The sequence below is a fragment of the Diceros bicornis genome, chromosome 31 (assembly GCF_020826845.1).
Source record: "Diceros bicornis minor isolate mBicDic1 chromosome 31, mDicBic1.mat.cur, whole genome shotgun sequence".
NCBI classification, from domain to species: domain Eukaryota; kingdom Metazoa; phylum Chordata; class Mammalia; order Perissodactyla; family Rhinocerotidae; genus Diceros; species Diceros bicornis.
In genome coordinates, this window is record NC_080770.1 from 17621992 (window position 1) to 17647328 (window position 25337).

The 25337-nt window shown below is 35.0% G+C and overlaps 2 protein-coding genes and 1 pseudogene across 2 annotated transcripts; all 3 read right to left on the minus strand.

Moving 5' to 3' along the window:
- Positions 1-2455: 2455 nt before the first annotated feature.
- On the minus strand, positions 2456-3459 carry LOC131395360 (olfactory receptor 8U1-like; annotated as a pseudogene).
- Positions 3460-11160: 7701 nt separating this feature from the next.
- On the minus strand, positions 11161-12194 carry LOC131395083 (olfactory receptor 8J1-like). Its single transcript, XM_058526885.1, has one exon. It carries the CDS (start codon positions 12100-12102, stop codon positions 11161-11163), a length of 942 nt encoding a protein of 313 aa, XP_058382868.1. The 5' UTR covers positions 12103-12194.
- Positions 12195-22926: 10732 nt separating this feature from the next.
- LOC131395361 (olfactory receptor 8J3-like) lies at positions 22927-23889 on the minus strand. Its single transcript, XM_058527271.1, has one exon. The coding sequence runs from the start codon at positions 23872-23874 to the stop codon at positions 22927-22929; it is 948 nt and encodes a 315-aa protein (XP_058383254.1). The 5' UTR covers positions 23875-23889.
- Between the last annotated feature and the right edge of the window lie 1448 nt (positions 23890-25337).

Consider the following 25337-nt stretch of genomic DNA (forward strand, 5'->3'; position numbering starts at 1 on the left):
CTTTAAGGGAGAGTATGCATATATATGTAAATATATTTGGAAGCATATTATATATGATCTTTTACCATCTAATCCATGATATTTTATATTCGAATTCTACTCACATCTCTTCCCTTCTGCCACAACCAATACATGGTAATCTAATAATAATTATATTCATTAGAATAATTTTTTTGCTGTCTTCAATTACAATATGGCCTTAAATGCTTTGCTACTTTTTTAAGTGCTTCTCACTATGCTCATCTCTACAAGGTGAACGGTGAATGAAGAGTTGGAGAGAAAAGTCCTATTCGTCCTTCAAAGCCTATCAAAATCCTACCTCTCTTGTAAAGACCTTCTTGATTTCTAATTTCCATGCTGTGATATCCACCAGTTTTTATCTCTGTGTTCCAGAAACATTTTATACATAACTCACATATCACCTCACATTTATGGCAGCCATCTGTTTCCATATTTTATTCTGGATAGATTGCAGACTTCATGGGTGGAAGCCATCCCTTTTTTGTTCATTTCCTGATGTAGCCCCTTCTAGGTGCTTGGTAATGGGAAATCAAAGATTAATTTTTGTAGTAATATTTTGTTATTTATTTCCCTTGCTCATAATTAATTTTCTTTACTTAGATATATTAAGGGACATATTGATGACTTGATTTTAATGTGCTCACCTCTCATCCTGGGTAAAATGACTAGCTTGTACAAAAATGGGAAGGGCAGTTTTGACACAGATTACAGTCTAGTCAATTGAGTGCCTGACATTGCCAAATGGTCTAATTGAGTCTATCTTGGAGTCTATGATAGAATCTATCTCTATTTTTTTTTATTTCAAACTAATAAGAAACGCATTTTATATAACAGCACATACATACATAACTGAAGTAAAATTAGGGGAAACACTCTTTACCTTTATTTCAGAAAATGCCACCTAAAATATTTTATTCTAAAATCCTTACATTCTATTCTACCTCATTTTTAAAATACTCATTTGGATCCCAAGTTTTAAATACAATCTATGAAACTACCTGGGTAGACGGTGTTCCTATTTCTTCTCCAAGTGGATTTGGGCAGCAACAAACTGCAGTTTTGTCAGTGACTCTATCCCAAAGGATCTTTCTTAGGAGTATGATGCAATTAAGATCATCAGAAAACTTACAGTCCACACCTCATTGGGATCCCAAGGCAGGCTGGTGATTAATTAACTGTTAATTAACTATTCTCTGATTTTGCAGAACCACACATCTACAGCTCTTTCTTTAGTATGACATTATTCTCTACAAATAAAGTAAATGTGTGAATATAGTTATCTAAAAACTTCCTCATATTGTGGAATAAATTATAAAAAATTGTGATAAATTTTTACAATGGAAACCCTGGATCCCCAAGCATGTCATTAAAATGAATCTAATTTCAATAACATACGAAATCAAATTTTAAATCACGCACATAACAATTTTCACAATTTCATGTTTTCTCTAGAAACATTATTAAAGAAAAGTTTGTTTTCTAAACAATTGTTATATAGATCTGGAATGGTTCTATTTAAAGCCAGAAAAAAATAAACTTTAAGGCGAGAAATGCTACCAGCAACAAAGAAGGCTACTTAATAATCACAATAGGAAAAAATATCAGGTAAATTTAGCAATTATAAATTCATGTACAACTGACAAAGGCACCTCGAAGTATATGAAATAAAAGCTGACAGATAAGAAAGGCAAAAAACGTAATTCAACTGGGATTTGATAGCACTTAATAATTGATAGAACAAATAAAGAGAAAACCAGCAAGGCTACAGAAGACTTGAGCAACACTAATCACCAGCTTGACATGAATGAAATCTATATAACAATTTAGAAAACAATCTATATAACAATTTAGAAAACAATTGTTAAGGGTAGCTTTCTCAGCTTTGGCACTGTTACCATTTTGGACTGATAATTTTTTATGTGAGAGACTTTCCTGAGCATTTTAGGTTATGTAGCAGCATCTCTAGCCTCAACCCTCTAGGTAGAAATAGGATTCCTTTACGCCACATTGTCATTGTGAAAATCAATAATATTTCCAGACTTTGCCAAATGCCCCTTGGGGGGAAAATCACTCCCAGTTGAAATCACTGGTTTACAGTTTTCTCTTGGCATTTAATTTGGAATATATTATTAAAGCACTCTTATAATCCTGAACTGGGTCTTCATGGTGCCTTTGCTTTTGTCTCTTCTTGACGAATTCCTAGTTATGTAGCTATCAGATGAGATAATGAACTTTTAAAATATATTTTTTCATTTGAAAAATAACACAATGTGACTTCTTATGGTACTTTCCACATATAAATTATAATTCTAAGTCAGACTTGCTTACAAAGAATTAAGAGAATGATTTCATTTTACAGTGAACAAATCTTTAGTGATAATCAACAAAGATCAAGGCACTCTGCTAGTTTTACTAACAGACAAACAAAAAGAGATCATGAAGGAAAGTACACTTTTAATATGCAAATCATTTTTTTAAACGTCCTGAGCACAAAAGCCTTGTTCTTACGGCTGATGAGTTTTTTCAGGGCATCTTTCACATCCTTATTCCTGAGGATGTAGATCAAGGGGTTCAATATAGGAATGATGACTGTATAGAAGACAGAGGCCATCTTATCTGTGTCAAGAGAATGGTTTGAGCTTGGCTGTAAATACCTAAAGATTATGGTTCCGTAGAATATGGTGACTGCCAGCATGTGGGAGCTACAAGTCGAGAAGACTTTACATCTTCCTTCAGCTGAGTGCATGCTCAGGATGGCAGAAATAATAAACATGTAGGAGACAAAGATAATCAGAACAGAGGAAATGAATGTGATACCAGCACAGGCCAAAATCCATAGCTGTTTGAAGTGAGTGTCTGAGCAACTTAGCCTCAGGAGAGGCATGTCATCACAATAGAAACGACTGATGATGTTAGAATGGCAATAGGAGAGGCAAAAGGTGAGGACAGTATGAAACAGCGCCATCAGGAAGCTATAGCAATAGGGGACAGCTACAAGCTGAATGCAGATTCCTGGAGACATCATGACCATATAAAGACCATATAAAGAAGAGGGTTACAAATGGCCAAATGTCAATCATAGGCCATGGAAGCCAGTAGCAAGCACTCAGATACCATGAAGGTGAGGAAAGAGCCTAATTGAGCAGCACATGCATAGAAGGAAACTACATTTTGTTTGTACAAGAAATTCCCAAGCATTTTGGGTGTAATGACAGAAGCGTAACAGAAATCGACAAAAGCCAAGTTGCTTAGAAAGAAGTACATTGGTGCGTTGAGTCTTGCATTTGTTCTAATGACTAGGATAAAACCTAGATTGCCTACTACTGTGACAATGTAGATGGATAGGAATATCACAAAGAGGGGCAGCTTCAATTCCTTTTGATCTGTGAGGCCTACCAGAATTAATTCTTTTATGGGGGTGCAATTTATCTGAGCCATATCTCTTCACGGCATCTGCATGAAGAAGTAGAGAAAAGAGTTAAGTTCAAGTTGTCATTCCTATAAGTGGTGTTTTTACATTCTAATATCTTGTAAAGAGATTTTGTTGCTAATGTAGAGGTCATTGGAATACTGAGGTTCTGGGAATCAGAGGGAGAGCAGAAAAGAGGTATATGTGGAAAAGGCACATTGCTCTTCTCTCAAATCCATTGAAATACAAAGATGGGGGCTATGGAACAGTCCACATTGCCCTAGTTTCTGTTCGAAGGTCTTGTGCATTAAGCTACTTAAAACTACGACCCGACTTGTTAAGATGTTTAAGTTGTTTTTATTGAAAAGATGTTAACATTAATAACTAAAAAGAAAATAGACCTTCTGCAGTGGCACCACTTTGATAGATATGTACCTGTGCAGACACAACCCCACCTTGCCCCAGTGCTGGTGGAAATATAGTTTCGTATTTTCTATTTTACCTTAGTAATTTATCACTTAATGTTCACTATATAGGTTGCAACTCTTCACAGTTATGTGAATAATGCAATACTGAAAACAAGTATGTATGGAAGGTGCAATCAGGTGTTTATTTATCTCATTTAATCTCACTAAACCTTTATGTAAAAACCACATTATTTGCCCACTTTACAGATGAAGAATAGGAAATTGAAACAGAAACAACCAAAACAAAATCTCCTGGCTCGTCTGAGTACAGTTAGCTGGGTTTCAAATCCATGTGTTTCTGATTCAGGAGTCCGCATCTGATCACTATGCTCTCAGTACTTCATATCTTAGTTATTCTGCTGTTAGGAACAAATTATTTCCAGACTTTGCTTGCTATAATATTGCACAAACATTTTTATCTCTAAAATATGAACTTACATGATCAAAGAGAATGAATCCCCATATGATTTTATAATATATTGCTATTTATAATAAAATTGATAGTTTCTTTGCAAGATATTTGGAAATTTATCTCATTAAAAGTCAATTTATAAGTCTCTTTCAACTTTTTTACCTTTTATTAAATAAACATAGATCTGAATTACATTTTGTGTATTAATTTTTTTCCTACTTTAAGTTGTATATCTTTCTATTTATTTTTTCTTATTCATTTTCATTGCTTTTCATAATTGTATTATTGAATATCCCAATTAAATTTATTTTAGGAAAGTGTAAAAATTATAGAACTCGGTTCTTACTATTAATGTCAAATGTCACGTCTCTCTCCTACTCCTTTTCCTTTTCACTCTCTCTTTTTCTCTCTCTCTCTATCCTCATACCTGAGAAAGGAAAACAAAGATTTCTTGGATAAACTCATACAAATTGCTTTATACAGTCTGGAAATTACACTGAGAATAAATATACAAATAAAATAAGAGTCTGTGTTTCTTCAAATTTTCTTCAGAATTTACTAATAGCTCTTTTGTACTTACAACTATTGTTTATCAAAAATACATTTAGTTATTTTCTGTTTGTTTCAATCAATATGTTTATTGAGAAACACTATGTGACAAGTAACAACTTTCAAAGAATACTTAATCACCTTAATTTTATTCTAAATAGATTATATATTCCCTTTTGAAACTCTAATACAGATGAAGTTTAAAGTCTAATTACAACAACATGGAAATTAAGATAAATAAGACGTAGTAACCCATCCATTCCAAATCTCTAATTTGTGTATTAAAAATAAAAGTCAATTTTGAGCAAAGAAAAGGGAAAAAGGAAAGAGAACAGCAGAAATAAACTAAAATTTTTATTTATTGGGCTGCTCAGACCAAGACCATTCTCTAGACTACTAGCTCTCAGACTCAAACTTTTTTCCCCACGAATCACAGAAATAAGTATTTGTTACATGATGTCATGAAGGTAATAAATTTATCCAGAACAATACTCTCATTACCTGGCATGCACTTATCTTGTTTTTTGCATTCTACTGTAATTTTTTCTATTCTAATTAATCCAAATATCCAAAACTGTCAAGATTCTAAAAATCAAATTCATGATGTACCAGTAGTTATAAGCACAATTTCAAAAACTGCACTCTAGACAGCTACACACCATGACCATTTTCACCAACACAAGTAGATAAGCAACCTACCTATCAAGAGCTCTAAACAACACCTTCCACTCTGTTCTATGATGAAGACTGTACATATTTGATCCTTAACATTTGTCTTGCTTATGTCTAACTGTTCTTTCCTTAGAAGCCTGTTTCAATTTACTGTTAATTTCCTGACACTACTTAGAGTCTGAAGACAGAGCAGTAAAAGAACAAACAATAGACTAGACTGGAAAGAAAGACAGATTTATCCAAATTTCATTTATTTTTCTGGTCTCTTTTCCTTTCAGTTGTTTTTCTCCACTTCCAAAACACAAAACTCTGACATTTGTACATACAAACCATTTTACTTTTTTATTAAAAATAAAGTGTGAATTATATTTGAAAGCATATGTAACTTTTCACAATCTCATCCCTGAATATTTTTATAATCCCAATTCCATTCAACTCTCCCAACCATCAGTGGACATCCACTGGTCCAATTACTATCATTGGTCTACATTTGTCAATAACATGCCCTTCCTTGCTTCTCTGCTTTTGTCTTTGCCATTCCTGGTAACCCTCTCTACAAGAGAAATGGAGAGTCAAAGGGAAAACTTTACCTTTAAGGCCTATCAAAATTTCACCTCTTCTGTGAAGAGCTACTTCTCATGTTGAGTTACCTATTTCATATTTGTATTCTAGAATCACTTTATACATACTTTATATTTCTTCTCACATCTCTGACAACCATTTGCTTGCATATCTCTTCCCCTGGTAGATGTGAGACATTTTATGGTTGAGAGCCATGCTGATGTAGTCTCTTCTAAATGTTAGGTAATGGGGAAGTAAAGATTAATTTTGGATTAGTTAATTTAAGAGTAATATCATAATAATGATATTTGAATATTTCCTCCCTTATTCTTAAGTTATATTCTTTGCTTTGGAAAGTATCTCTAGGGACATACTCGTGACCTTTGTCTAATATACTCCTCATTCATCCTGAGTAAAATCTCTACCTTCTGTAAATGTAGAAAGCACAGTTTTGACATAGATTATAACTGGGTAAATCATGGACCTGATTTTTCCAAACCTCTTCATAGATTCTAAATTGCAATTTTTTTCTTTATCTAAAATAAATATATATGTATGTGTATGTATATATTTTTAAAGAACAATATAGTTACTATATAATTTTGCAACTTTGTGTGCAATAAAAAATATTGATTGACTACCTATTATGTATCAAACGACTCTCTGAGTTTTGAGGTGACAAAAAATAATGGTCAGAGTTCAGCCATCAAGAAGCTTAGAGTCTAAAGAGAGGAAGATAGCATCAAACAGACTCAGAATGGTGAGTTACAGTGATCTGATGGAGTTGAGTGCTGGATACAAAGGGAACATAGGAGAGCAGGCCACGTAACTAGAAGACTTTGAGGAAGAGAAGGTTATGGGAAGATTTCCCTGGGTAAGCATTATCAAAACCAACATGGAAAGATTTAAGGCAAAGAAGGTTTCACGCAGAGAACATGCAAAAACTGGAGTTAAGTACATGTATAATTTCCACAAATCCTAAATACATGAACACATGACGTTCATTCAATCTTACCTTCTAGAATTGGCTCTGATTTTAATTAGCTTCATGAGCTTGGGAAAATCACTTGAGTATTTTGAAATTCAACTTATTCATTTATATATAAAAAAAGTGATTACCTTGTCTCTTCACTTCTTTCCAGTCATTCATTTGTTCTTGTCTATTTTACACCAAGATGCTCTTGACGCTTTCATCAAAACTAATATAAAGTCAGAGAAAACACTGTTTATTTTACAAAACGTACTCCAAACTTTTTAATTCTAGTTCATCGTGTTATATTCTATTTACGTTTTAAAACTCTTTTCTTGAGCCACTATACAGATGTTAGTACACATCCATGAGTCAAAGCCCATTTAAAATATACTCTTCTAACATACTCAGGTAGAGGGACCTCTAATTTATCCTCATAATGAGTCTGTTTAGCAGCTGATTGGATGGTTTTGTCAGTGTCTCTGTCCCAAAGGACTTACCTCAGAGCACGATGCAAGTGAGATTATCAGAAAAATTACAGTTCATGCTCAGTTGAGATCCCAAGGCAGGCTGAAGGTTTACTGATTTCATTCCTTCTTTTTGAAGAACGTATCTACAGCTCTGCCTTTAGTATATTATTGCTCTAAAATTCTCCTAACTCTTAAAATATTACGATTAGTTTATTAAAAAAAAATTTTTGTTTTTTTGATGTAGATTATTAGTATCAGTCTTTGTATTTGGCTTTTAATGGCAGGTAGGAATTACGCTTTTAAAATTCTTACAGAGAGCTTTCTGTGAAATGTGCCTCCAGTTCCTTAAATGGCTTACTCCTCAGTACCGTATGCACAAGGCGTTTGGGAAAAGCTCTGGGCATTGGCTTACATCCCAGTCACTCTGAACCAGATGATGACTAAGAAATACATTGTCATTTTAGTGTGCGTGGAAAGAAGGGTGGATTTGTGCTTTTATATATTGACTACGAATTTAAAATTTGCCCTTAGTTTTCAATTAAATAAATTTTTAACTATAACAATGGGCTGCGATATAATGAAGAGGAGAATAGAATCATACATGTCTCTTTTATGGTGTATGAACAGGACACTTTCACAGAAAGAGAAAATATAGCAAATGCTTAGAAATCACAACCTGGTTACATTGTATAAATGATGATCAAAATAGGAAGTACATATGTTTGAACTATATTTTCCAGATGTTAAATAATTCTTCTATGAATATACAATATCTCTCTTCTTTTTTCCAACTGGGAAACACATCTGGTAGAATTGGCTGAATGTCCTATCTCTGCTTGTGCCTTGTTATAAAATGCCATGATTTGTGGCTTGGTATTGAGATGCTTGATCATTATGTACATACAGTACAATACTTAAGGCAAAAAAAAAAGCAAAGCAATCTTTAGGAGCATGGATAGTGTCCCTGGACAAGCCTTTCAACACTAAATGTAATTAAGAGGAAACTCTTACTGGTGAATTAGAAATATTTAAAAAGTCCAGAAATTACATTTGATTTCCCAATTAGTTTTTTCTCTTTATCTTAAAATATTCTATCAGGTTAAACAATTAAGTAAAGCATAACTGATAGAGGACATTTTATAGAGGGCCATGGAAAGCTAAGACTACATTTTACATCGGAGTTCAGAAACTTTATGCAGTGAATCTTGCACATATTTCACCTGACGGACTTGTTTAATGTAAGTTCATAAATTTCTATTCAGAGATGTAACAACCACTGCAAACTTCCGTATGTAAGTCATGGCTTAGTTCATCTGGCAACATCCATTTTCTCACTCTCATGTCTCACCACAAACAAAATTTATAGGGTACAGTGTCTGTGAATAAACATGTAGTAAAGACCATGTCTAGTTAACAGAGCTTGGCTGCTCAGACAAACAAATGTAAAGTAGTAAATTAAGGATTTCCATCTTGTAACATTAGACTACATAAATATATCAATGTTTTAACATTGATTAACAAGAGGATGTATACCTAAAGACACTACACAATTTCATTCTTTCCTACTTTTTAGTAGATATATGAGATGCCCTATCTAATTTCAGGGAAATAAAAAGATTCAAAAGGACTATGGTGTCTTCCTTGCTTACTCAAGCTTCTGCTCTAGCTGTCCATTCTAAAACTAGGGCCATTCATCAATAATTTTATAATAAATTAAAAGAAACAAGAGACAATGCAAAGTATCAACTAAAGACTTGATCACAATGTTAGCGTAACTGATAAAAAAACTATTCTCTGAGATGCCTCGTATTCCTTCTCCCTAAGTTGAAGAATTTAGAAGAAAATCCTTTGGATAACTTAATTAGTAAGTGAATTAGTAGGAAACAGGTTAAAATGCATTTTTTGGGTAATAAGAGGATACCTTAATTACAATTTTTCCATATACGTGAGTCTAATTTTGTCTTGTAGTTTTGTCTTATAGATTACATTTCTTTGCATGTATCATAATTATTATGACTGAAGATTTAGTGCCTATACTTGAAGAAGTTCTTCAACACTGGAATCCATTTATAAATAAAGTGAACATAGCCATAGAATATTAACATGACTTTTCATACCTCCCTTCCAGTTGAATTCTTTGATTATTTGTCAACTCATTCCTAAGGCTAAACGTCAGAAGCACTCATGGAGCTTATTAAAATATGGATTTATGGATTTATGAGAATCTAGTGATTCTCATTTGATAAGTCTGAAATATTGTGTAGTCATCTCTATCTATTCAAAATTGTACAACAGATTTTGGTGTATGCTTACTATCAAAAACTATCAGGGGGCCGGCCCGGTGGCGCAAGCGGTTAGGTGCGCGCGCTCCGCTGCGGCGGCCCGGGGTTCGCTGGTTCGGATCCCGGGCGCGCACCGACGCACTGCTTGGTAAGCCATGCTGTGGCGGCGTCCCATATAAAGTGGAGGAAGATAGGCACAGATGTTAGCCCAGGGCCGTCTTCCTCAGCAAAAAAAGAGGAGAATTGGCGGATGTTAGCTCAGGGCTGATCTCCTCACAAAAAAAAAAAAAAAAAAAAAAAAAACTATCAGAAAATAGAACACTAATTTTTATAAAAACAATTAAATGTTCTCTCTAATGATCTAAGGAACTCGCACAAGCATGAACTGTTGAATGTTTAGTGATATCACAATACATTGCATTTATTACACACAATAAGGGAGACTGATACTAGAGTGAGGCAACAAGAAAATCTTTAGAGAATCCACCAAGTGTATGAACCAACATGAAAGCATATTCAATGATGGTATTCTGGGTGATTCATTAAAAAATTATATAAATTATATTAATTGGAATAAAAATAATTTCAATCATATTTCTTTAGGATTCAGAATATAAATTCATCAGTAGTATAATTTTACTAACTTAGCTATAAAAAAGATTTCAGCTATCTGTAATTACAGTTCAAGATGCAGTGATCTATTATATCCAAACATACCCAGGAAGAAAGCACAAAGGAGGGGCCGGTCTGGTGGCACAGTGGTTGAGTTCTCAGACTCCGCTTCTGTGGCCAGAGTGCATGAGTTTGGATCCCTGGTGCAGACCTACACCACTCATCAAGCAATGCTGTGGTGGCATCCCAAATACAAAATAGAAGAGGATGGGCACAGATGTTAGCTCAGCGAGTCTTCCTCAAGCAAAAAGAGGAAGGCTGGCAACACATGTTAGCTCAGGGCCAATCTTCCTCACCAAAAAAAGAAAAAAGGAAGCTAAAGAATAAGAAAGATCGACTTACTTCTATCCTCCACATTTTTTTTGCTGTGTTCAAACATTAAAATTTTTTGACTTATATCTCTCCTGACTCCTGGAAATATTTCTTTCAAACAGGACACCCGCATACTCTTTAGTAAAGTTAGTGAATAATGCTTTGTTTCTGTATTAACCTCATAATTCTGAGACCTGCAGTTTATTCTTTAATTCACTGCTTCCCAACTCCTAGCCACTATTAATTCACAGGTTTAGATACTTGTAAACCTAGAGGTCAGCCACCTACCCTTAGCTTTCTCTGACACAATGGCAGCCTATCTTAAACATCTCTTCATTTACCTGTAGAGTTCTAAAATCACATTTATTTAAAAGAACAGCATAAATTTGTCCGAAACCTGTTTAAGGCAGCCCTCACGTCGTTATTCCGTAGGCTGTAGATCATGGGATTCAGCATGGGAATCACCATGGTATAAAACACGGAGGCCAATTTATCAGTATCTGATGAATGGTTAGTTCGAGGCTGCACATACGTAAAGAGTAGGGTCCCATAGAAAACTGTGACTGCCGTCATATGTGAAGCACACGTGGAAAAGGTTCTTTTCCTTCCTTCTGATGAACGTATCCTTAGAATGGAAAATACAATGTTGAAATAAGATACTAGAACTATAATTAAGGAAAAAATCAAATTTGTAGCTGCAGATATAAAAACTACTGTTTCTGCAAAGTAAGTATCAGAGCAGGACAATGCTAGCAGAGCAACAGTATCACAGAAAAAGTGATTGATGACATTGGAAGAGCAATAAGACACAGAGAATACACAAGATGAAACCACAACAGCTGTGGAAAAGCTGTAGAGGTATGTGAGGGACACCAGCAGAAGGCAGATCCGCCGAGACACCACCGCCATGTAGAGCAGGGGGTTACAGATGGCCACATAGCGGTCATAGGCCATCACAGCTAACATGAGAACCTCAGCTGCAATGAAGACCAAGAACACTCCCAGTTGGGTGGCACATTCATAGTAGACGGTGGTTTCCTTCATTACTAAAAAATTGATGAGCATATTAGGGGCAATGACAGTAGAATTGCCAAGACTGATGACAGCCACATGTCGGAGGAAGAAGTACATAGAGGTCTGAAGTTGAGAGTCAACATTGGTGAGAGTGATGATGCTCAGATTTCCTGCCACGGTCAGTCCATAGATGACCAGGAACACAAAGAAGAGTGGGATCTGGAGGTCTGGACAGTCTGAGACGCCTGTGAGAATAAACTCAGTGACCCGGGTGAAATTTCCAGGAGCCATGTAAGAGTTTGGATATTCAACTGTTTAGAGAAGAAAAGGAGAAGTGGTTACAAATTTACAGAATTCTTTTCTACGACTGCCATTAGATGGAAAGGGCAATTCCTTAGGTGAGAATTACTGCAATCATGTATTAATGTAACTCAGTTATTAAACTTAAGGTTCTAAGTCTAATAAACTTTGCAATCATTTGGGAGAGAGAAAAAGCAAGTATGGTAAATTAAATAAATGACTCAGCGTCATACATATTTTGAGGATTTACTTTCTCACAATCTTATTGCATTATAAATATCTTATTAGCTTGGAGGCAATAGAAGCCATGATTCATATCTTGTTTTATGCATTAAGTGTGAGAAAGGCTCAAGGACTGGTATGCCCCAAATATTTCAATGTTTCTTTGTGATTTTCTAATCTGAGATTTCTTGCTTTTTCTCAAGAATAAATGATTTAGCCATTACCCTGCTCCTTTTTTTATTCTATCTTTCTATAACTTCTATTCAATGTACATTAAACTTGCAAATTCTCCATCTATGTCTGTTAACTGCTTTTTCTCCTTTTCTATTTTATTGACTGAGACAAAAATACACACAGATATGTCCTCAGATGTATTTTTCAGGTTACTACTTCTCCTTCAGCTTTTAAAAAATGATGTCTGTGAAAATGTTATCATTTTTAGAATCCCATCCCACTAGGCTTTACTAGATTCAACTTCCTTTTCCTTCCCTCTCTTCACTCTTTTCCTCCTTGTCCCATAAGTTGATGCAATTCCTCATATTTTTTTCACCGTTTTTATTATTAATTTGTATTTTTTATTTATATACTTTCATAACTTTATTTAAAAAATTTATAAAATATATCTGGCTTTAATTTTCAGTTCATCTTTTTTTGATATTTTTTCACATTTTGATATTTTTCATATTGTAATAGGACTAAACATCCTTATTTTATACAGTATCTATGATAATTACATTCCATATATTTACCAAAGAAGCAGCATACTGTTACAATATAACTGAATGTTTTCCTAGAGATTTTTTTTCGAGGATGGTCACCTGTTCCTGTCTAAGCCTATTAGTCTCTTCACAATCGCAACTGATAGATCCAGTGCAGGGGCACCTGGCTCAAAGAAGTCTTGTCATAGTCTCTTATCTGAAGACTTGGAGTTAAGTTCCAGAGGGTAGAGAGCATATCATTGTTTAACATAAGGTCTAACTTTTAGCAGAAGCTTTCAGTTTCTCTACTGTCTCCCTTGGCAAATGTATCAACTATCAGCAAAAACAATTTAGAATGCTTCTACATTATATCAGCTCTTCTATTTCTGCTGAAATCTGGTGTGTTGCTGGTTATATACTTTTTTTTTTGGTGAGGAAGATTGGCCCTGAGCTAATATCTGTGCCAATCTTCCTCTACTTTGTATATGGGATACCACCACAGCACGGCTTGATGAGCAGTGTGTATGTCCGTGCCTGGGATCTGAACCCATGTACCCTGGGCTGCTGAAATGAAGTACACAAACTTAACAACTATGCCACCAGGCTGGCCCATATATACTTTATTTTAAATTGCAATCATAAATTTAAAAAAACAACTGCTTTAAATCACAAACATATATTCATTCTCGAATGTTCTCTTTCAAAGCTCCATACGATATTATTTGCCAATTTCCATAAATACTTCCTGATCTTAACCATGCCCCTCTTCTACTTTCTCAAGTCAAGCTTTCATTGACACTGTCATTGACTATTGCATCCTTCTTGGTCTCCATGTCATGGTTCTCTCACATTAGCTGGCAGGCAAATGACAGTCATTAAATCTTTATGTAATTAAGATATACATCAGAGCTCTTTTTTAGGATAATTGAAATACGCTTTAGCCTTAATTTCCACACCTTCCATAATCAGGTCCATATCAAATTTCTAGTCATACTACCCTACCAGGCACACATTGAACATACATTTTCACCTCTGACCATCCATGTCCTTACTCATATTGACTCCTCTGATATGACTCCACTTAGTTGTGAGAGGTGGCGCGTTATCTGAAAGAAGTCTCCCCACCGTCTGTAGCAGTGGCCCCATGTGATTAGAAACTGGAAAAGAACATAGTGTCAATGAGGCTAACATGCTTGAAATTTGGAGTATTTAAGCATGTCATTCCTGATCATACTCTATTCATTTTCATACTTCTTATGAATACTGATGAGTAACTGGGAGCGTAAAAAGGTAAATGATTTGTCTTAAAATCAGCACCAATGTTTTATGTTTAATAAGTAATAATAACAGTATTAAAAAGTGCTTATGGAAATAGTTTCTATGTACTTAGAATTATTTTTTATTATAAAATTAAAAGGAAGAATAAAAAGAAAGTAAATATATTGTTGAATATTCTACTGTAGGTCAGTTGAACTAAGGGCAACCCAGGAAATGAACATATTCTTTGTGGGTTATTTTCTCCTTGAGAATGTTATAGAGGTTCTTCTGTCCTATTAAACCAGGAATCTAGGTGTCTGCAGTTTCTTTAAAGTCTTGCTCCTGCTTATGCTGTCACTTCCTTTAAACAGAAGTCTTTCTTTTTGAAATCTTCTCAATTAAAATGTTGGCACGTTTATTTTAGTATAAGAAAGATGATTAAACATACTCCATTACTGCATTTATTACATATTATGTGTATATATCTATAGTGATATCTATATCTATCTATCTATCTATACATATATATTTTGCCTGTATGTCATCAGAGTTAATGGAAAATTTTCCTGAGAAAATTTGGAATGTATAGTTATACTTTCAAAAGGAGCATCTCATGGAGTTTTGGAAGTTGTGTATCCAGTTTTCTTTCACAAGTTATCCTGTGAAACATCCCATTTTCATTTCAGCTAATATTATGGAAATGAAACTATGATATAAAAGATCTCAGTGAGTAAAAATCCATTGTTTCAGTAGTGATATAATTTATTTAAGTACATAAGATGTAATAATGCCAAGTTCTAATTTGGAAACATAAATCTGGACCATATTTGGCATCCTGTGTTCCCCAAAACTGTTATAAATCTTGGAAACAAACCTCAGTTGAAGCATTGTATTCTTTGATTGTATATAATGCCCAATGGCTTCCAAAATGTAAGTGAAGTGGCTCATTTCAAATACAGTTTTGCATCTTTTAAAGGCCATTGTACAAAAATAAGATACATATTTTCTACCCACCTGTAGTGGAGACTCTGCTTCAGGTTCTTAGGGAGAATCAATATGTGGCTGTGGCAATGAGAGCTGATGGGCTCTATAAACCTTGAGACCTAAAGGACACCACAGGTGATTCTAGGATCCACAAATTGCCCCCTAAATCCTTGGGGAGGAGGCAACTTGGGGTTGGTTCCTCAACAAGATCTCCCTCTAGGAGTTCAACCAGATGCTGCTTGAGTCTTTGATACAGTCGGGGCCTACATTATTGGAGTCAGTGCAACTCCATGACAGCTAAGGGGCACAGTGATTAAAGTGTGTCTGTCAAAGTAACTTATTTGCATTCAGAGGTTCATTGTTGCAAAATGCAACATTGAAGAGCTAGAAACCAATGGTCTAGCAGTGAAATTAGAACAGAATCTGTCTATAAATAGTATTTTTATTATGCTGATTTCTCTGTTGTTTTTTCCACTTTTATTTCAAAAAATACAATTAGCATAGTCATTATTTCCAGAATGTGGTGGTTCTATTGTAACATATGTTAAAAGGAGAACGGATTCTCCAAAAAACAATTTTCAGGTACTAAAATTATTATTTTACTCTTTCCTTTCCGATTTTATTTCAGGTGAAAAAAGGTAGAAGAGCTACTAGAGAAGAGTCAAATACGGTACTTAAAAATAAAGCACTTGTGTTATGTCATTAAAAATCCTGTAACACAAATAAATTCTTTAAACACCGAATACTATAGATATATTGTTTATGCATGTGATGGCTAATAGAATTATGCAGAAATGAAATTGCCCTGGGACAATTCTCTTTTTTGGAAATTAAGTCCTCTTTGCAATAATAGTTATTTTTGTCAGAAAATTTTCCCCTGTAGATCTTAAATTTAAAGCTGGAATTTGAGATACACAATGACATTTGTGTAAAGTATAAACACATGCACACGCAACACTAAAGTACATTTTCTAAGGACACAAGAAAACAAACAGATTCACAGAAAATACATTGGGATGGTAACCTGGTGGTGGCAGAGGGGACTGAATATAGAAATAAAGATGAGGATATATCAGTTTGCTGGTGCTGTCATAACAAAATACCCCCGACTGGGTGGGTTAAACAACAGAAATGTATTTTCTGAGCTCTTGAGCCTAGAAGGCCCAAATCAAAGGACTGGCAGGTTTGGTTTCTTCTGCGACTTCTCCTTGGCTTGCAGATGGCCACTTTCTTGCTATGTCATCACACGGTCATTGTTGGGTCTGTGTACATGTCTGGTATCTCTCTCCGTGTCCTAATTCCCTATTCTTATAATAATACCAACCATATTGGATTAGGGCCCACCTAATGATTACATTTTTACTTAATTGCCTCTTTAAAGGTTTTATCTCCAAATATGGTCAAATTCTGAGATACAGGGTTTAAGTCTTCAACACATGAATTTTGGTGGGACACAATTCAGCCCATAACACATTGGAATAAAAAATAAATTAAGAAGGGGCCTGCCCAGTGGCACAAGCAGTTAAGTGCGTGCGCTTCGCTGCTGCGTCGGGGGTTCGCAGGTTCGGATCCCGGGTGCGCACAGATGCACCGCTTAAGCCGTGCTGTGGTGGCATCCCATATAAAGTAGAGGAAGATGGGCACGGATGTTAGCCTGGAGCCAGTCTTCCTCAGCAAAAAAGAGGAGGATTGGCATTGAATGTTAGCTCAGGGCTGGTCTTCCTCACAAAAAAATAAATAAAATTAATTAATTAATTAATTAAGAAAAGAGAAGGCCTTTGCCTGGCCCAGTAATGAAAAGAGTCATGAACTGAGGAACATAATTATTCCAAACTTCTTGCCTTAGGTCCAAAAACAGTTGAAAATATGCATATCTTCATTGGGTATAAAACTTGCTTCTGGAAATCTGTTCTGCAAAGTAATAAACATTGTTATAATATATAAACAACCCTAGAAGAGTATTATTAGTATGGAAAAACACTGGAAACTAAATATATGGTTTGGAAATTTATCAAGTAAATTATAGACATATATATTTATAATAATTTTATGTATCCTTTTGTCTACAAAATCCTAGTTTGCCTACATGGATTACATAGAAATTCAGGGAATGCTTCTGAGAAACAAATTAAAAATAGCATTAAAAATGACATTTGCACTGGTTTCTTTTAAAACATGAAATTATTAAGGTATATTTCAGTTACAATAAAATGTCAAGTGTACATGGATGACATGTAAAAACTGATGACACTTGTGTTACTGCTGCTGCCAATTAGAGAGTATTTCCATCACCCCAAAATGTTCCTCAATGTCTCGTTGCAGTAAATTTCTCCACACTGTATAGCAAGCCACAATTACTATGATTTCTATCCCCATAGATTCCTTTTACTTGTTTTAGAACTTCATATAAATGAATGATAAAGTACGTTTCTGTCTGGTTTCTATTGTTCTATTTAATGCTATTGAAATTCATCTGTGTTGTTGCACATCATATGGACAGTTTCATCCCGTGTTATCACTGGTAGTATTTCATTTTATTTGTGTACCATAATTCATATTTTTATCTGCTGGTAGAAGGTTGAAATATTTCCATTTTGTACTATTATGAAGAAAGCTATCAGTGTTTTAACATTGATTACCAAGTGGGTGTATAGTAAAAGACACTGAATAATTTCATTCTTTCCTATTTTTAGTGGATTTACGAGTTCCCTTACATAATTTCAGGAAATAAAGAGCTTCCAAAGCACTATGAGGCTCCCTTGCTTATTAAATCTTCTGCTCTAGCTGCCCATTCTTAAACTAGGGCCATTCATCAATAATTTTGTGATAAAATAAAGAGACAATGTGAAGTATCAACTAAAGGCTTTTTCACAATGTTAGTGCAAGTGGTAAAACAAAACTTTTCTTTGGAATGCCTCACGTTTCTTCTCCCTAAGTTACAGAGAGTTGAGTAGAAAACACTCTGGATAACTTAATTAGTAAGGAACAGTTCATTAGACAAGAGTTTCTTTTACCGCTGTGTCCATTCTCACCGATAGAAAGACATGAGAGAAGACATTCAGGAAACAGAGGGCTTTATTGGTTTTGTGCTCCTCTTACCTGGTGGAGGATTCAACATTGCTGACTAGTGTGTTGTTTTCCAGTACAATTATTTCAACATAGAGATGACACTCAGTGACCATAGGGAACTGACAAAGAGTTTTGATGACTTGCCTAAGCTCACTCAGCTGGTTGTAAGGGAACAAGACTCTACAACGATAGGTCTTTGTTTTGTCATTTCAAAGGGCCCTGTTATCCACGGCAGACTCATCTCCACATCTCTGTCTGGATCACTACAGTCCAGCCGCATTGGCGTTCTAGCAGTTTTCAAAACATGGCATTCATTTTCTACTCTCAAATTTTGTGCTCATATCTTAGTTCCTGTCATTACATGAGACGCCTTACTTGTTTTCTATTTTGTGTTCTGTGCTACTCTGTTCTAGGCTATTTCATCAAAGAAACCCTTTCCAAGATTCGCTACATTGTGAAATATGATAATGGTGCATAAACTCATTTGAAGAAACCCCTCTCTAGAATTCTTCTCTCCTCTTCATAGGCACAAACATAAATTTCCTTCCTGTAACCATCTCATAGCAACTTCTTCCATCCTCCAAGACATTTCCTCTACTGATTTTCTTACATAAAATGTAGTAATCTCCTTACTCTTAGGACCAGTACCAAATGTTTTCATTCTATATTCATATTAAGAGAAAACATGAATTTCTCTTTATCTCCCGTCTCCTTACAATAGATAGCTGGATAAGAACATTTCTTTTAGAAATTTGTTAAATTGATTTATATACACAAGGAACATATCTATTGGGTAAATCCACCACACAATTTTCTATTAAAGAAACTTCCAACTATTATAACACTGGGCTTCAATATAATGGGGAGAGGCTCAGAACGTTACATTTCGGTTTACATGATATATAGACACTAAATATTTCACAGAAACATGTAATGTGTCAAATACGTAAAAATGATAGCTTGATAACATTTTGTGAGCTATGATTAAGATCAAAATTATATAGGCAAGAATTATATGTTTAGGATATTAAATAATTATTCTATGAATATACAATGCCTGTTTTTCCTTCATTAATTATATTTACAAAAGAATCTACCACAATTGGTCAAATGTCCCATCTCTGCTTGTGTCTTATTATAAAATGCCATGACTTATGGTCTGATATTAGATGGTGAATTAATAACTATGGTGCTTAACACAGGAGCATAGATAGTGTTCCTAGACAAAGTCATTCCTCTCTATAATTAAGTGGTATATATATTTTTTTCCAGAAATTAAATTTGATTGTCTAATAGTTTTTGGCCTAAAATACAGTATTAATGTAAACAGTTGCATAAAACATCATTCAGAGTGGTCATTCTATAGAGAGTCATGGAAAAACATATCACAGCTTTTTATATAGGAGTTCAGAAACTTTACACAGTGAATCATCCATGAATTCCACCTGACAGATTTGTTGAGTATTAAGTTCATACGCTTCTTTAGAATTGTACAACCAGTGTAAGTGTCCATATGCAATTCACAGCTCAGGTTGCAATGCCACACCAATTTCCTCCCTTGTCACAAACAAGATTACTAGTGCACAGTATCATGAATAAACAGAAGACCTCCCAGGAGTTCTTTAATGAAGTTACACATTTCTCATCATTTCTGCTGAGAGAGTATCATTGGGGCATTACCGTTTACCTTAAAATCCCTACTGAGTTATCACATTGAATTAATTTGTGAGAATAAAGTAAATACACTATAGTAGTTAGAGATTTTTTCATTCTTAATGACTGATCATGACAACAATAGAAAAGTGGAATCCTTGGAATCCCAAATCTGTCAGCGAAATCAACTTCAATATACATGAAGTCAAATTTTAGATTAGAAACACACAACTTTCAGAATTCAAGTTTGCAATAGAAGCATTATTGAAGATAAAATAAACCTTGAAATTTCAAAAAGAACAACTGTTCCTCCAAGAAATATGAACCATTGGATTTCAAATTTTCCCAGCCATCAGAATTCCCTTTTTGATTGTAGGATCTTTAATGCTTGGTGGTGCTTTGAGCAGTAATAGGATTCTGGGGGGTGACTCAGGGAGCGCTGCTGAGTGACCTGAGAGAAGGACGTCAGGAAAATGTGTGAGACAGACAGTTCAGCAAGGTTTTGTGCCTGCCCTCCATCACCCAGAGCAGGATGCTGATTACTGTTATTTGTTAGGATTAACTTGGGAACACAATAAATATATATATACACAAATAATAACAAACCATGTGTCTAGCACAATATCTTAATCATACCCATAAGGAGATGCAAGCCTAGAGAGGTAAACAATAAACGTGCAGAATGTCATTCAGCATGTCGTTCTAGCAGGGGTCAAATCCATGCTTCCTGATGGCCCAATCTCTTCATTTGCCTTTCTTCTCCCAGAATAGAGACCCCAAGTATTTGTGCTAAAGAAAATACCAGAATTGGTTTCATACATTGGTGCATCCTTCAGATTTTTGTCTTAAAAATAAAAGTCCACTTACTGATATGAAGAGAAGCTGGGGATGCCACAGTAAGACTCAGCCACCTGAATGATTTAATGAATGTCAGATATTCTTGTTCTTGTTGTTAATAAATTAAAGTACACCCTTTATTCAGATTTTCTTAGTTTTTACCCCAAGTCCTTTTTCTGTTCCAAGATCTGCTCCAGGATAGAACACGATATATGGTCCTCATGTTTCCTTAATGTCCTCTTGGCTGTCACAGTTTCTCAGATTTTTCTTGTTTTTTATGACCCTGCCAATTTTGAGGAGTACTGATCAAGTGTTTTCTGAAATGTTCCTCAATTGGGATTTTTCTGATGTTTTTATCTTCAGATTAGACGGAGGTAATGAGTTTTGGGGGGGGAACCATGGAAGTGAATTGACATTCTCATCACATCATAAGAGTACATACTATCAACGTGACTTGTCAGTGCTGATGGTAACCTTGATCACATGGCTGAAGGAGGGTTTGTCAGGTTTCTCCGCCATACAGGTATTCCTTTCTTTCTATATTATAATTTTTGGAGAGGAGTCATTATGTGCAACTCACACACAGGGAGTGGAGAGTTCTCCTCTACCCCCTTGAGAGCGGAGTAGCTACAAAAATTATTTGGAATTCTTCTGCCTGTGAGATTTGAATGTTTGCCCCCTATTTATAATTTATTCAATCATTTATTCACACCAGTATGTTATCATTGAAACATTTCATACTTGGGCTAATAATTCAGCTCTAAAATTCTACTTTATTTTCTTGCTTAAATTGTTCTGGCTTTGGCCATTGGAAACACTTTCAGTTGGCTCCTGTGTCATTTTGACATATCTCATCATTGTTTTTCCTTCTATTTCTCTCTTTCTTTTTCTTCCTTCCTTCCTTTCCTTCCTTCCTTCTTCCTTTCCTTCCTTTTTCCCTTCCTTCCTTCCATCCTTCCTTCCTTTCTTCCTTCCTTCCTTCCTTCCTTCCTTCCCTCTTTTCTTACTTGTTTCCCTCCTTCCCTCTTTTCTTACTTGTTTCCTCTCTTTCTTTCTAGGCACTTTATTAATTTCAAACACTATAATATGTTCTTTGCTCATCATATAAATTTCTCACCCAGTCATAGAATCAGTCAAATCTCAAAGGAGACCTATTTCCTTATATTGAACACTGTTATTAGAAACTAATATCTGGGCAGTAGATGTGTTTGTTGCTACTGAGATGTCCACAAGATTCTAGGCTTTCTCAGCTAACAGAGTAAGGAAATATACATGTCTATACTAACTCATGTGGGTATATATGTCTATAACTATTTCTGTTTACAACCCACAGAATCTATAGTAAGCTGACCATGAGTTCACGCTGATGTCTGTGACACTAATCCGTTATCATATGGATCATCCTGGTTTCCTCTCTTTGTTTTTCTGTTACCTCCTACCCAACAATGAGCAAGCTGTCCCCAGTTACCTGCCACCCGTTTACTTAATTGTTTAATTCCAGTAACATGGATAATTGTTCCAGAATTGTTAAACAATATCCACATGAGAACTAACTCTATAACTAGAGTACAGTACTACATGTGATTATTTTTGCCATTAGTCTTACATACTCCATTCATTTTCAGCGTTACTTAGGTCAGCACCGTTTGCCCCAGCCCCTTCGGAGAAATTATTTCACAAATTTTTAATACAGTAGATAATTTTTTCACTTTCCACATTCCATTTTGAGTTCCTTTGAGCTCTTAAAAAATTATTCTAACATTTGCATTCATTAAAATTTATACTTTGTCCCATAAAACTTATGTATTCTTTTAACATATATCTCTCCTGATACCTAGAAATACTACTTTCAATCTTTCTACCAGCATACTAGTTGGAAAAATTAGTGAATAATGCTTTCTTTCTCTAATAACCTCATAAGGCCAAGACCTTCAGTTCCTTTTTTAAATCACTGCATACCAAATGCTAGCCCCTTAAAATTCCCAAAATTATGACATTCTTGTCACTGTATAAGTTATCCACCTAATCTTTGCTTTCTCTAGCATAATGGCAGCCTATTTTAACAGTCTGTTCACTTACCTATAGAGTTCTAAAATCACGTGGATGTAAAAGAACAGCATGGGTTTGGCAGAAATCTCTTTAAGGCAGCCTTCACATCCTCATTCCGCAGGCTATAGATCATGGGATTCAGCATGGGGATCACCAGTGTATAAAACACGGAAGCCATTTTATCAGTATCCATTGAATGGTTAGTTTGAGGCTGCACATACATGAATAGTAGTGTCCCATAGAAAACTGTGACTGCCATCATATGTGAACCACACGTGGAAAAGGCTTTTTTCCTTCCTTCTGATGAACGTATCCTTAGAATGGACAAAACAATGTTGAAATAAGATACAAGAACTATAGTCATGGAGAAAACCAAATCTGTAGCTGCAGATATAAAAACAACTGTTTCTGGAAAGTAAGTATCAGAGCAGGACAATGCTAGCAGAGCAACAGTATCACAGAAAAAATGATTGATGACATTGGAAGAGCAATAAGACACAGAGAATACACAAGATGAAGCCACAACAGCTGTGGAAAAGCTGTAGAGGTATGTGACGGACACCAGCAGAAGGCAGATCCGCCGAGACACCACCGCCATGTAGAGCAGGGGGTTACAGATGGCCACATAGCGGTCATAGGCCATCACAGCTAACATGAGAACCTCAGCTACAATGAAAACCAAGAACACTCCCAGTTGGGTGGCACATTCATAGTAGAAGGTGGTTTTCTTCTTTACTAGAAAATTGATGAGCATTTTAGGGGCAATGACAGTAGAATTGCCAAGATTGATGACAGCCAAATGTCGGAGGAAAAAGTACATGGGGGTCTGAAGTCGAGAGTCAGCACTGGTGAGAGTGATGATGATCAGGTTCCCGGCCACGGTCAGTCCATAGATGACCAGGAACACAAAGAAGAGTGGGATCTGGAGGTCTGGACGCTCTGAGACGCCTGTGAGGATGAACTCAGTGACCCGGGTGAAATTTCCAGGAGCCATGCAAGAGTTTGGAAGATCGTCTGTTTAAGGAAGAAAAGGAGAAGTGATTACAAATTTAAAGGAATTCTTTTTTAGGACTGTCATTAGATGGCAAGGACAATTACTTGAGTGAGATTTTTCCGCAATTGTGTATTAACCTAACTCAGTTATTAAACACAGGTTTCTACATCTAATGAATAAACCTTGCCATCATTTGGGAGATAGAAAAGTAAATATGGTAAATTAAATAGATGACTCGGCATCATGTATATTTTGAGGGTTTTCTTCCTCATAATTTCATTAAATTATGAATATCTTATTAGCTTGCAAACAATAAAAGCCATGATTCATTTGTTATGTCTCTTGTATTGAATATAACAAAGGCTTGAGGAATTGTATGCCCCAAATAATTCAATATTGCTTTGTAACTTCTTAATCTGTTATTTCTTGCTTTTTTTCAAGAATAGATGATTTAGCCATAATCCTGTTCCATTTTCTTTATTTTATCTTTCTATAACTTCTATTCAATGTACATTGAACTTTCAAATTCTACCATCCCTATCTTTTAACTGCTTTTTCTCATTTTCCATTTTATTAACTCAGACAAAAACACACAGAGATACGTCCTCAGATCTATTTTTCGGGTTACTGATCCTTTTTTCAGCTTTAAAACAATGATATCAGTGAAAATGTTATCATTTTTGCCGTCCCATGACGCTATGCTTTATTGCAGACAACTTCCTTTTTCTTCCGTCTTGTAACTCTTTTCATTCTTGCCCCACAAATTGATGCAATTCCTCATATTTTTCCACTATGGTTTAATTATTAATCAATATTTTTGTTTATATTGTTTTATAACATTATTTTTAAAATTTATAAAATGTCTGGCCTTAATTTTTAGTTGACCTTTTCTTGATTTTTTTTTCACATTTTGACATTTTCCATTATTGTAATAATAACATCCTTAATTTATAGTACTTCCATGATAATTACATTGCATACATTTGCCAAAGAATTAGCATGCTATTATAATATGACTGAATATTTTCCTAGAGATGTTTGTTTGAAGAATGGTCACTTGCTTCCAAGTAAGTGAATTAGAGTCCCTTCCCAATAACAATTGATAGTTCCAGTTGGGGCACCAGGCCCCAAAATATTTTATGATAGTCTCTTACCTGAAGATTTGGAGTTCAGTCTCAGAGAGTCAAGAATATATCATCATTTAAATAAGATCTAGCCTTTAGCAAAAATTTAAGTACCCATAAATACAAAATAATAATAATAATAATGATAGTAATAATAAATAAAGAGTAAAGGAGGAGACTAACGGAGGTGAATGCTGTGTTTATGGCTTAGACTGTGGTGATGGTTTCTCAGATGTATACTTATGTCCAAACTCATCGAGTTCTATACATTAAACATGTACAGCTTTCATATGTCAGTCATACCTCAATAAAGTGTTTTCTTTTTGGGTAAGGAAGATT

Coding starts and splice junctions, on each gene's coding strand:
- LOC131395361 (XM_058527271.1), bottom strand. CDS start 23,874: ATGGCTCCTGGAAATTTCACCCGGGTCACTGAGTTCATCCTCACAGGC.
- LOC131395083 (XM_058526885.1), bottom strand. CDS start 12,102: ATGGCTCCTGGAAATTTCACCCGGGTCACTGAGTTTATTCTCACAGGC.